Source organism: Theropithecus gelada, chromosome 2, assembly GCF_003255815.1.
Source record: "Theropithecus gelada isolate Dixy chromosome 2, Tgel_1.0, whole genome shotgun sequence".
Taxonomy (NCBI): Eukaryota; Metazoa; Chordata; class Mammalia; order Primates; family Cercopithecidae; genus Theropithecus; species Theropithecus gelada.
This window is the reverse complement of record NC_037669.1, coordinates 104,326,243-104,339,777: the sequence shown is the minus strand read 5'-3', so window position 1 is coordinate 104,339,777 and position 13,535 is coordinate 104,326,243. Positions and strand designations below refer to the sequence as shown.

Sequence of the window (13,535 nt, the reverse complement as noted above, 5' to 3'; positions counted from 1 at the left end):
AAAAGGACAATCTGCCCAGGCCTGCTCTTTTTTAATAGGGAAGGGAAGGCATGCTTGCAAGGCCAATTTACAGCAAGGTAAAAAAAATCCTTGAGGCAAAACACGAGTGCAAACTGCCTTATTAAGGTTGTGAGGATGAAGAGTAGGAACTAAGAAAAGCTCTTTAAAATCCTGAGGAAGCTGCTCTGGATCATTACTATTACGTTTTGTTTTGCCTTTTAACTGATTGTCCTTTTTATGCTCATCATACATCCCTGGGCTATCCCACAGAGCACACTGGACATGTATCTGTGAGCTGCCGGTGAGCTACCGGGTAAGATGTTGGAGGATGTTTAAGTGTGGAAGCAGGTGGGTGTGGTGGTTCGAACCTGTAATCCCAGCTATGTGGGAGGATTGCTTGAGGCCAGGAGTTCCAGACCAGCCTGGGCAACACAGCAAGACTACCCCCACCCCACCTCCTTGGCCAATCAATCAATCAATCAATCAAGGGTGGATGCTAGTTTGAGGCACGTGCACCCTTAAAACCTGGCCTAGTTTTGGCATGATGAGGCTACTTTGGTTTGGGGGTTGCTCAGAGGCTGGGTTTTTCTGGTACTTCCAAGGATGTTCATTTTGGGAGGTTTTGCATTTGATTAGTGTCCAGTGGAAGGGTTTACAGCCATAGTGAGATTCCCTCATTGCTCAGTACCAGAGTTTGAGTACGGTCGTTTAAAAAATGATACTTACCTGACCACAGAGGAAAATTAAACAGGAGTGAAGGCAAAGGAGTAGAGAAACTACAACTTTGTCTCCCCCATGTTAAAACTGTAAGCCTAAGCAAGAAGTGTCTGTGTCGTGGCAGGCAAACACCTGGGCTACTCAGGCCTGGAGGAGACTGGAGGTCAGAGGAGAAGAGCAGGCAGGAATCCTCAATGGGGAGCTAAAGCCACAACCCCACGTGAAGGAGATAAAAGGGTAACAGCCTCAGATCAAGTCTCAACACCTCCCTCTCCAGGGGAAGCTAAACCAGCCTCTCCTCTATTATCACTCCCTTTAGACAGCTACCGTCTAAAATGAGAGACAAAGAAAGGGGAGTGGGCTTCACTGGCTTTGTAGGTCAGTAGCAGCTCTTCCCCAGAAACCCAGGCCATCAGCCCGGCAGTTTAAGGGTTAAAGTGAGCACTTAAAAGAAAACTCAAACCCCATTAAGCCCAGGCTTGGAGAACAGGGAGCAGCAGGGAAGCCAAAGGAAACTAATTTTGGAGGCTCTCCAAGCTGCCAATCACAAGCATATTTCTAACAGTCCCAGTGTTGTTTGAGTTGGTTGTTTTTCCACAGGCTGCACAATGGGGTCTGGTTATTCATTGAAAAAGTCTGCAAGTGAGCCCCGCCCTCCATTCACAACCAATTTGGAATGCTCCATTCAGGCAAGAGGGGGAATCTGCAGCTCTGCTAGCTGGGGCAGACCTAATAGTGCTCAGCGCCCAGCTGTCGCCGCAGGGACGCTTGCTCGCTCAGTACGCTGTGTTTATGTAAGAAATTCAGACACTGCAGGGGCTCTTGCCTGCTGTGCACCCTTCCTAGGATTCAAATAGCCAAGACCCTTGTGGAAATCTGCAAGGGTGTGCAAAAGTCCGCTAGAAGTAAGGTCAGAAAGTGCCCTCTGGCAAAAGGGGAAAGGCAAAAGAAAAACTATCATGTGCCACTCGGTTCAGAATCTGGCTGTAGCCACCAGCTGAGAGAAAGAGACTTCAGTGGTATTTCTCCTGCCCCAGGGTAAGCTGGTTTGCATTAGGGGACAGCTTTCTCTGGAAGCCTGCCTCTCCAGACTTTCTTTCCCATTCACTGCTGGTAGCTGCGCCGGGCGCCACCTGGCTTCCTCCCCAGGGGAGGAGGGCTCTGGAGACACTACTAGATTTTCTGGCTGCAGAGGAGGGGACAAGCTACCTATTACAACAATTTCACAGTTCCTTTTTTAGCTTTGGATCCAGCCTGAAGAGTTCGGAATACCCTCCTGAATGCTCATGAGACATCAAAAGGGAAGAATGTGGAGATCTAAGGTTGGAAGGTGAAATCTACGCCGAGACTTTGCAAAGTACAAGGCAAAAAAACTGGTTTCGTTTCTTAGGTATTTTTTCCAAACCTTCAATAATCACCCTGAGGGAAAGCTGATGGAGCCGGTCTGACAACCACACTTTATTTCAAGGAAAAGCATACTTCTTTATGAAAAGCAAATGCAGGGGATACATTTGAGCTCATGGTCGTTTCCTTTTTTTCATTACATATTTGGCTCTTTTCAAATGTCTTATGTATACTTCTCACTGCCTGCCCTCATGTCCCCTCCAGTGAGCTCAGTGCCACTGGAAGCATTTCTCTTCAAAAGAAGAAGTTCTTCTGACCACAGAATCCCCAATCCATGCCTTGGCTCTTCAGATCAGCCTCAAACTCCTGGCCTTTTAATAACTAGATCTTATCCTGCTCCCTGGAATCTTGCACTCTCTGCTTCAATTTTTCCCTAGATGCTTCTTTCTTTTTAAACAAGGGAGCGCCCTTTATTTTCTATGCAGAGTCCTCTTATGTGGAATTCTTTTCCCTTTAACATCTGAGTTGCTAGCCCACTGTCATTTGCCTGCCAGGCCCAAAGGTGTACTTACATTATGGTTATAATTTATACATACACCCTCTAACTAGTGCGGGCACATACTAGGGGCCTGGTATCTTGCCACTCCTTTAAGCCAAGTCTAGAGGGACAGGACAATGATAGAAACTGACGACCAAAGCCTCTGTTAAATGAGCTTGATGAGTTCACAAAATGAATTTTTAAAAAAGCAACCTAATCCGGTAATGGCATCAGCATGCCTGGCACTTGTCCAAGAGCTGGGAGCTGCAACATGACAAGCCTCTGAGCTCCTTGGATTCCAAGTGGAGAAGCACTGTGTGCCAGGGCACAGATGGGGCCCAAGCTGCCTCAAGGGCAGCCGTATGCCCGAGAGGGGGCTGTCAGCCTCTGAGGCTGGATGTACTTTACCACCACTAAAACCCAAGAAATGTGTGGAGGGAACAGTTTCTCGGCAGAGAATCACACACCCCACCCCACGAGAAACTTTTTTTTCTGGGGCTGAAATTAAAACAATGATACTACTAGATGGTAGAAATGGGAGACAGTACACATTTTCGGCTTCATTATGCTACCCATGTCTTACTCTTGTAAAACTGAAGAATGCTGAAAGAGGAGGGGATAAATGGTAATTTCTTGATGGATGCCAGGATTTTGTTACTTCTGGCACCTACACAAGTGATCTTGACACAGATGTAACTCCCCATCCCAAGTCTTTCTCACCAAATACAAAGGACTGGTAAGCCTACTGGGTTTTGTTAGATGACTAATAGCACAGAGACACAGAAGGGTAAGAGAAAAATTCAGTTTAAATAAGTCTAACTGAATTAAAGGTAGACGAAAGCAGATTTTGTAAAACAGATGGCTCCTTTAAGTAAATGGGTACTGTAGGTCTGGGGTCCTTGAGAATACTGAGTCTAGGAATCTTTGAGCCTATCAAAACAGGAAGGATTTCAAATCATTTAGCACCCTCCCAGCAGTAAGGTAGTGGGCTAGCTAACAAAGACTTTGAAAGTAACACTGTAAAACCTGGAGTCAGAGAATCTCTCCTCCGTGTTTTCTTCACACTTTCTTCAGCATTCTTTTCTACCTTCAGAACTACTGACTCCTGAAAAGTATAAACCGATGGCCTTGTTTTCCCTCAAACCTCTTATTTTTAAAAGCCCACTGTTTTCTTTCTTACCTTGCCAAACAAAAAACTTTAGGATGATCCTTTTGAATAGAGGTGGCCCAAGCAGGAAAATGTGTTTTGCTACACCACACCTAGGACCAAAGACCAAAATGATGTACCCTGTCCAAAGGAAAGGCACTGCCTCTACTATACTAACCTCACACATTAATAAAGAAATCCAGCTGAATAATCTCATCGTGAAACAGGATTAAGATCAATGTGTTTTAGGCTCAAGGGCTGTCATTAACAGTTAATCCTATTTCCCCAGCCGTCTATTGCAATGTATTTATGAAAAGTCGATTTTATCAGTTAATTAGCCGGTCCTTAGGAAATTACTTGTACTTCCTCCAGTTGTTCCATTCTTTTTGAAACACAGATCTTAAAAGAACACTTCAAGGGGAAAATGGGGTCATCTGGATCTTAAAACAATTCTCTAGGCTATATTTGGTATAGAGGCCATGATTTTGAAATAAGATTTTTATCATGCTCTCTACTCAGCATAAAATATCTTATTCAAGATGCTAACAGGTATATATTTACAATATCATAACTGAAATAAATAAGTGAGATTAAAAATCAGACCCGAAATGTCTATTAAAAAAACTGCTATTTATATATACTAAAATCGAGTAATACACTCTTTAAGTACCCAAAGAGTTCAGAAAAATGAATGGAACACATCGCCTTACCCCCACTTTGAAACATTCTTGAGTTCCAATCTTATCCAAGGCATAGTTAGTTCTATGAAAATGTGTAGGAAAGATGTACACACATCTATGCACTGACCCAGATTCCCTGGTTTAGTAGCTCTATGTGTTAAGGTACACATTTAGCTACATACACACTTACGTAGATATACACACATGCACAAACACTTCTTCATATGTAGGACATATGTACACAGTTTTATCTGTATACACACTAAAGGTGTCTTCTAGGAAACATGGCAGTTTTTTTTGTTTTTGTTTTTTAGAGATAGGGTCTTGCTCTGGTACCTAGGCTGGGGTACAGTGGTGTGATCACTGCTTGCTGCAACTGTAACCTTGAATTCCTAGGCTCAAGTGATCCTCCCGACTTGGCCTCCCAAAGCTCTGAGGTTACAGGTGTGAGCCTAAATGTCAGTTTTTTAATAATTTTTTTCTTTTATAATTGTTCTCTCTCTTCCAAATCCTAGACAGAAAAACTCAAAGCATCAAGGTATTGAGTAACTTTCTCAGGATCATAGAAGGAAGAGAAGTGACTGCTGAATTGGACAGTCAGAGGTCTACCTGATGCTTTCCTGAACGCCATCTCTAGATATCTGAAATAATGGAGAGCCCTGAATACACTTGAACATGCCACTACTCCCTGGCTCTGCAGCTTTGTGAGAGCTTCTTTAAGAATATTTATCTTTTTCTTACGTCACCTAACCCTTCCCATTTGCCCCCACTACTGGTCAGTCTCTCCAGCTATTTGGAAATAGCTGTGAAAGGAGGGGGCTGGGCAAGACTGTCTCTACAAGGGACATCCAACTCAAGCAATCTGAGATCTTCAGGGTTACTTCTTAGGACCAAAGGATAATGAGGTACACTGGTAGAATCCCTATGATCTATAGATTTCTATTCTAATCCCTTGAATTTGACCTTTAGGAGTTTCCATGCTTTACTGATATCTATATGTGTGAGGTAGAGGTGAAATCTGTACAGCTAGAAGTAAGCTGGGCATTTCTATAAGATATAAAAGCAATGGTTTCTTTCACTCAAATCAGACTTAAGGGTATCCCTATGGGCAGGAAACCCAATTCTGAGAAACTTACAAAATATAATCTCTTTAGAAGTTGAACTTTTAGTGTTTAGAGAAAAAAAAAAAGGCCATAATCTTTAAAACTGACATTCCAAAATAAAAATATTACCTACATTTCTATTCTCTTTCTTTTATGTTTACAATAAATTTATATATATACAATGGAAAATTTTCAAATCACTATTAATAGGAAAGTCTATTACCAGTGGCCACCAGTAAGAATATTTGTTACAGGCCGGGCACAGTGGCTCACACCTGTAATTCCAGCACTCTGGGAGGCTGAGGTGGGCGGATCACCGGAGGTCAGGAGTTCAAGACCAGCCTGGAAATCATGGTGAAACCCCGTCTCCACTAAAAATACAAAAATTAGCCAGGTGTGGTGGTAGGTGCCTGTAATCCTAGCTACTTGGGAGGCTGAGGCAGAAGAAATGATCGAACCCGGGAGGCGGACATCCCAGTGAGTGAGCTGAGATTGCGCCATTGTACTCCAGCCTGGGTGACAAGAGCAAAACTCTCTCTCAAAAAAAAAAAAAAAAAGGTTTGCTTTCCCCTGGCAAATCTAAGGTTGGCTAATATTCATTGGTTAAGTGAGTCAAACCAACTCATAAGGTTTCATTAAATTTGAATGAGTTTTTTCCCTCCCCTGAAAAAAATCATGGGCTCTTCCAGAAAATGACTGGAGTGAAGCTGGTCCTGAACTCAAGGCTGTGGAAAGTGCTCATGGAAAAGTAAGTGCATGCAGCCGGCTGTGGGCTCTGCCAGCTCCTCCTCATGCTTCTGGCTGTCAGTCTGAACTACAGGAAAACATAATAGCAAGAATGAATGGCTCAAATATGCACCACCCACATTTGTGTTCTTGCCTTGCTTCTTAGGCAAGTTATTTTACTTGAATCTATCCCTTCTTGAAGCTCTACCTCAAGAAATAAAGTCAGAGGGAAAGAATCATTAGAAGACCTTTTCTAGGCTAGTCAACCATCTTTTATATCCTTATAAGATAGAAAGGCTCAACCTTAGGCAGTTAAAACAAAAAGTAAGCAAAGTAAAAAAAAAATCATACTTGGTAAGCAGAAACCTCTCCCAAATTACCTCCATTTAAGGTACAGAATTTTAATTAAAGAACTTAGAACATTCTATTTGCTGAGCAGAAATTATTTCTAAAGAGCCAAAACACATTTATTGATTTCTTCACTTTAGCCTATTCCCACAGATAAAAATCTCTCCAAATATAAATCCTGCTTGCTGACAAAGAACATACCCTTGCTTCAGCACATGCAATCAATCTGAATGCAGCCATCTCATCTCCCTTTTAACTCTTTTGGGTTACAGAGAAACAAACAAAAGTGTCATAAAAGCATTTCAAAGAACCTCTGCCAAGAAAGCCACCTCCCAAACAGACTGCAGTTTATGCTGCTTTGAGCAAGAACTGGAAAGGCTGGGCCAAATTGTCAACACAGAACAAAGTTGGATTACAAACCCTGTCTTTCATCTTGCAAACACACACACACACACATACACACACACACAAAATTTGGGTTATCTTTATTTAGTCTTTCAGTGGCAGGCTTCCCCATCACTTGAAAGCAATCAAAGGGCAATAATTAACATGCATTTACTCTCCTATAGAACACATCCACAGCAAGCTGTGACAAAGCTAAGGTAACCATGCATGTGTGTGTTACAGTTTATTCCCTTTTACAGTGTCATGGCATTGTGCCTTGGACATGAGGCCTATCATTAAGGAATGTTTAGCTGCTACCTCTGTTCTTACATTTAAAAGATTTGGAATACCCAGCTTTTTACTTGGAGACAGACCTAAGATACTGTCTCTCCAGTGGCATTTTTACACACATACACCCACCTACCCAGAGATAAAACAAAGCTGGGAAGAATCTGTTGGTCCAAAATGAGAAATTGAGTCCTTGCATGGCTCAGGTGCTTGCTATTATAAACTATGACTAAGAGACATGAATTTCTCTATGATGCAACTCTCAAGAGAGGCAGCATTTTCTCCAGGCCTCTCTTAAACCTGCTCATTCGCCAGTGACTAATGCTCTCTAGAGCAGCCCTGTGCTGCTCAAATTTCATCAGCCAGCTTTGTCCTTGATAACTCCGCCTAGACCATAAAAGCTCCCAAACCTGTTGAGGACAGCCCCAAATGATCAGTGCAAAGTAACCATGCCCCTGCCAGTGCTGAAAACCATCTTTTGAGCTTCCCACTGCATTTTATCTCTAGTAATGAGCGCTTAGTGGCCATTTTAAGGAAAAGTTTCTCTTCTCTGAACAGAAAAGCCACAGCAACTACATGAAAAGTAAGAGTAAATCAGGCCACTCTGTGACCACCCCTTGTCAGCTTAGGAGTAGAGACAAAATTGACAACTGTTGGATGAAGCCAAAGTTAACTGGAGTTTTCCATTAACTATTTTCTGCACCTTTAAGAAAAAGAGAAATATCAGGTTCATGATTCACATCAAGGACTTAATTTATAAAACAAACCCCCAAAAAGCCACAAAACAATGTGTGATTAATAGATGCTTGGCCCAACACCATATATATTATGTCAGTTAATTTATAATTTTGAGCTTAAAACTTTGCAATATTCTTTTTTTTTTTTTTTTTGAGATGGAGCCTTGCTCTGTTGCCCAGGTTGGAGTGTAGTGACGCGATCTCAGCTCACTGCAACCTCCGCCTTCTGGATTTAAGTGATTCTCCTGCCTCAGCCTCCTAAGTAGCTTGGATTATAGGTGCCCGCCACCAAGCCTGGCTAATTTTTGTATTTTTAGTAGAGATGGGGTTTCCCCATGTTGGCCAGGCTGGTCTTGAATGCCTGACCTCAAGTGATCCGCCCTCCTCGGCCTCCCAAAGTCCTGGGATTACAGGCATGAGCCACTGCGCCCAGTCAGCTTTACAATATTCTTAAGGAAAAAGAAATTTAGGATAAAATTATGTTCAGTAAGTCTTACCTGCAATACAGTAGAAACACTTTGAAAATAATTTTAATAAGAAATAAAAGTTTTCAGGGTTAATTCTGAATTATTAGAAGAAACTAAATGCATACTACTGTCTAAATCTGGCCATAGCTGAAAAAAGCATATTCTAGACATGGATGATCCAAGACCAAACAATTTCAGAACAAATGTGCCATCACCAGAAAGGTACTTACAGTTATCAGACTGAAAATCTGGGACAAACTGTTCATCATCAGGAACTTGTGCTGGAAAATAGATTTTTATTTTAGACCTTTAAGTTTTATTAAAAAGCACAGTAAAATGTTTTATATGGAAAATAGGACATCCATGAAACTTGCCTTCAGCTAACCAAGCCTCTTGAAGTTGACTGAGATCCTGAAACAGCTCTGAAATTGAAAACAGAAGACCCCAGAATGAGGATATTTCTTCTGCTAGGGAGAAGACAGGGAAGAATCTACATGCTACTGTCACTGGGAGCAGGGAAGCCACGACATAGGCAGGGAAAGCTTTACTACCTTCAGAATCGTGAGCCAGATCTGTGTCCAAAAACTTCCTCTTTCTGTCAATCACAGGCCGCCCTCTACATTCCTCAGATCGAGATTTCTGAAAGAGGCCAACAGAAAGTGAAGGCTCAAGTGTAGTAAAGAGGTCCAAAGGGGGTCTACTCACTAAACCAACAGGGGGAAGAGTCATATTGGAGAGGGAGGACAAAACAAACCAAAAGCCACATAAACTTACCCCTGGGACCATAAAAGGGACTTGCTGATCATAAAACCCATCCATGGTGCTTTCAGCGTCTCTAATACCACTTTGAGAGGTTTCAGCATTGAGTAATTTCTGGGGGAAAAGGGATCCTCCTGTAATATGAATTTGGGAGATTTTAACTAAGAGGGGGGAAAATAAACTAAGGGGGGGAAACAATTTTAGATTGCCTTTTTTTTAGGGCCTGTGCAAAATTATTACCCTTCTGCGAAGTACTTAAAACTTACTCAAGGTGCAAGCTTTACAGACCAAAGACAGGCTTGATTAATGGTATCAGAGGTACATGATGTACTTCGTGCCAAATCCATTTACCCAGTCATCATTTTTTCTGTTTTTTAAATCATTAAAATTACAGATTTGCTACTGTCTGTCCTCTACCAAAACAAAACAAACCAAAAGCCCTTATTTTCATTATAAAACGGTGATTTCAAGATTCTCTCATATACTCCAGGGCATTTGTAGTAGAGTTTTTAAAAAAGAGATAATTTAATTTTTAACAGTACAGTGTCAGGAAGCAGAGAAATTGGGTTTAAGTATTCCAAATTATTGGCAATTAAACACCTGACATACATGGTGTTTCTAAAAGCATTTTGTAGGTCAGTGTTAAAACACTATATATAGTTCCTAGAATAAATTGATCAGAGGTATATTTATCTTCACACACAACTCTTTATTTAAAAGAGGTCTAAACAGATATAGCAATCTGTAATGTCACAAATATCTCCCTGGTTACTTCCAGAGATATTTGTGACATCTCCAACTTCTAAAAGAATAAAATGCCTATGAAAAGTAATGGATTAAAAAAACTAATTCCATTGCATGTGGTACAATGCATCTCTACCAAAGGTCTTTTAAAACTTAGGCTGTTTCTTACAGTGGAGTCATTTTTTCTAGACATACCCCCCCACCCCACCCCCAAATGAAACTCATTTCAGGACCGGTTAAGTGTTAAGTCTGGGGAAAAAGGGGTGGAGGGGTGGGGGTTAGAAGGGAGAAAACTTCTAACGTGAGTGGAATAAAGTAACAATTTTAGGAAGGTACCATCTTCCTAAACACTTTTATTCTCCAAATAAAAACATCGCTAAGTCAACAAAAGGTGGAAAAACATTAATTTCACTCACTCCAGCTCTGAGCAATTCAAAATGCTTAAAGGCTAATTTCTTTTGTTTAACATATACACAAATTTTAAACAGGAAACTTTTCCCCGGTAAGCAATTCCATCCAATTTGTTTTTCACACTATGTGTAACATATCAAATTTTTCATAAGTGAGCAGGATACAAGGAAACCCTTCACAGCCAGCCTCCTCCTCAGCACTTTGGCCCAAGGAATCAGATTATTTTCAAAGTCAAAGGAAAGAGAGGAGCAAAATAGCACACAGTTCGTAACTTCCTAGAAAAACACTCGCGCCAGCCTGCCTGCGTGCCCCGTCCAAACAGCACAAGAAACGTTCAGAATAATACCTCTCTCAAATGCCACCAAACCGTATACACAATTTGAGAAACCTCAGCAGTGAGTTGAGGGGGCATGAAAGAGTGTGCTCTGTCGCTTATGAAAATCTGTCAGATTAAATCGTGGCCTTAGACATTTTGTGAATGTTTGTTAGGGGGAAGGGGACAACCAGTAGAAGACGGGAGGGGGAGATATTTTTCAGTCTCATGATGAAATACTTCACCCGGAAGAGCAAAAAAAATTCGAAAAAAATTAAAAGAAATAAACTGCCACAAACGAACCGAAAAGAGACATTCCAAGGTTAGAAAAATTTTATTCCAAGTATAATTTTTTAAAAAGCCTGAAGGAAAGGCTCGAGTTCATCCAGGAGTTTAAACCACTTCCTTTGCCCCCCCCCCCCACCCGCGCCCCGGGTGCCCCCAGGAAAACTTTAGCACAGCGCAGCGGCGCGATCCAGGCCCCTCCCCTGTGGCGCGCAGCGGGCCCGGTTTTATGAATGGGAGAGCGAGCTGCGGCCGCCACATCAGGTAGAGGCTGTAACTGGATCTCTCGCGCTGGGCCCCATTCACAAAATAAGACACACTTCCACCCAATTCCCAGCCTTCCCCATTCATGAAAACTCCTTCAGCTGCGCCCCCGCCCCCACTTCCAACGCACGCCCAGCCTCCGACGCAGGCCCCTCACCCCAGCGTTTTAGGAAGAAAGCTCAATGCTTCATTCACAAAAAGGGAAGAAAAAAAAAAAAGCCGCAGGGAGCAGCGAGCCAACGAAAGAAACCCGCTTCATTCATAAAGTCACCCACATTCATAAAAACGAGGTGCTGCGGCCGGCGCTACCAACCGCTTTCAATCCCTCCCACCCCCAACATCTCTCCTTGGCGCCCCCTCCTCGACCAGGAGTTCAGTTCCCCGCCCCGAGTTTTCTCCACCTTCTGAAAATGCGGCCAGAACCCTAATCCACCGCGAGGCTCCAGCATCTTTCGATGCTGCCCCCTCCACAACCGTGTTATCCCCACCATCCCCAGGCCGCTGTTCCGGTGCGCCCCGATTTTTCTCGAGTCGCAGCACAGCCCGACGCCCTCAGCCTGCTAGGTGGGAGCAGGGCGACTGCATGTCCACTTTCCACTACCTGAAACTTGCAAGGCCTGCGTAAGTTCCTGATCGACCCCCGCCCCCGCAGGCTGCACTTGCCTGTGTCATTTACTCCCTCCCGGTGCTCTGGGGGGCAGCGCCTCTCAGACATTCCCCTCAAACTGCTTCCCGCCCCCTCCTCCCAACTGCGGAGCTCCGCCAAGCGTCTCTTCTCGCGAGCCTCCAAGTCCCCTCGGGGCTCTCGAATCTCCAGAGACTGTGAAAGCCTCGCAACTCCGCGATCCCCCATCCACTCGGGAGCCCCCGCACTCGCGCTCCCGCGCGCCTCCCCCACGGCGTGTGGAAAGCAGCTCTCCCCGCGCTCCGGAACCGTTAGCCGCACCCGCCGGGCGCCTCCCAGGAACCAAACTGGACCGAGCCGCGGGGGGAGGGGGCGGTCAACCCGGGGGGGGTCACCCCAGGTACTGCACCCCGACTTTGAAGATTCTGAATCAACCCGTAAACTCTAGCCAGCTGGGCCTGTCGGACCCGTGGCCGGACGCCCCTTCCGATCTCCCTCCTGCCCCCGCAAAGCCCCCTCACCTGAGGCGGCTGCTCTCCTCCCCTCGCAGCGGCCCCGGCGGCGCAGGCGCGCTCACGCACGCGCGCACCGGGCCTGGGCGCCTGGGCAAAAGGCTGGGCCGAACCGCTCCGAAGACGGTGAACCGCTCCGCGCACCAGCGGCTGGACTCTGCGCCGCAGCTGCCAACCAGGCTGGAGCGCTGGCCCGGCCCCCCGCGGCCCGCTGCTCCGCCCGCCGCCATTGGCCCGCGGCCCTAGCCCAGCCTTGTTCCCATTGGCCCGAGGCCGTTCCCGCGGCTGTCCATCACCTCTTGTTTACCCTGTCTGCGGGCAAATCCAACCAAGCCGCCCCATTAACTCCGGCCCCCATTGGCCAACGATGCATTTCTCTCCACCCCCTCAGGGGTCTGTTTTACATAATTTATGCACCGGGGGCCATTGGCCAATCAGCACAGGCTTGTTTATATAATGAATGTAAGGACGTTTTTCATTCATAAAAAACGCGACCTGAGGGGGAAGCTTAGCTGAGTCAGTGAAGCACTTAAAGGGGCCGAGGCCGGGAGGAGCCGCCGTTACTTCCCTTCTCGCCGCTCTGCCGACTTTTCACCGAGGCACGACTCTTCCCCCTTACCCACTCACCCCCACTTCTCCATCCAGCAAAGCCCCGACCAGAATTGGGTCGCTTGGCGCCAGACGTTCGCAGCTGCAGCACCAAGCAAAGTTATCATTTTAGAATTCAGGGGAGAGGAATTCGTCATTCCACACAGAGAAACTCGCTGACCGACCTGGGCGTTTAGCCCACAGAAACACAGAAAACGGAAACGGAGCCCTCTAATCTTAGTTACCTTTAAGAGAGGCCTTAATTTCTTTTAACCAGGTTTCCAGTGGGAAGAATAAGCAGCATCTCCTTTTAAAATCTCAGCTCCCAAACAGATTTTAGTTACTATTTTGTACTGGCAAGGCCTAAGGCCCAACCAAATCCCGTTTTCTCTTTAATTGCGGCTCGTAACCTCCGCCAGAGTGGGTTCTGTAGTCGAGGTGAGACAGGGTTCGGGCTCTAAGAAATCCTCTCCGGGGACAGCAGCAGCCAGTCCACCGACCTGGAAACCTAAATCCCTCCGAAACGGGCATGCAGAGTTAGACTTTTTGCTTCCC

The 13,535-nt window shown here is 44.9% G+C and overlaps 1 protein-coding gene across 2 annotated transcripts in view; it reads right to left on the bottom strand.

Annotated features, from left to right (window-relative positions):
- The window catches only part of ETV5 (ETS variant 5), a 62,388-nt gene extending 49,814 nt beyond the window's left edge, over positions 1-12,574 (bottom strand). Inside the window, exons 1-5 of one of the 2 annotated variants that reach the window (XM_025376244.1) lie at positions 12,402-12,574; positions 9,254-9,372; positions 9,031-9,118; positions 8,854-8,901; positions 8,710-8,760 (exon numbers count right to left, since the gene is read on the bottom strand). In XM_025376244.1, the coding sequence (XP_025232029.1) occupies positions 8,710-8,760; positions 8,854-8,901; positions 9,031-9,118; positions 9,254-9,298 (232 nt within the window). In that variant the 5' untranslated portion in view covers positions 9,299-9,372; positions 12,402-12,574. Of the gene's footprint in view, positions 1-8,709; positions 8,761-8,853; positions 8,902-9,030; positions 9,119-9,253; positions 9,373-11,918 lie in introns of both variants that reach the window. The other variant, XM_025376243.1, reaches the window with a different exon arrangement.
- Between the last annotated feature and the right edge of the window lie 961 nt (positions 12,575-13,535).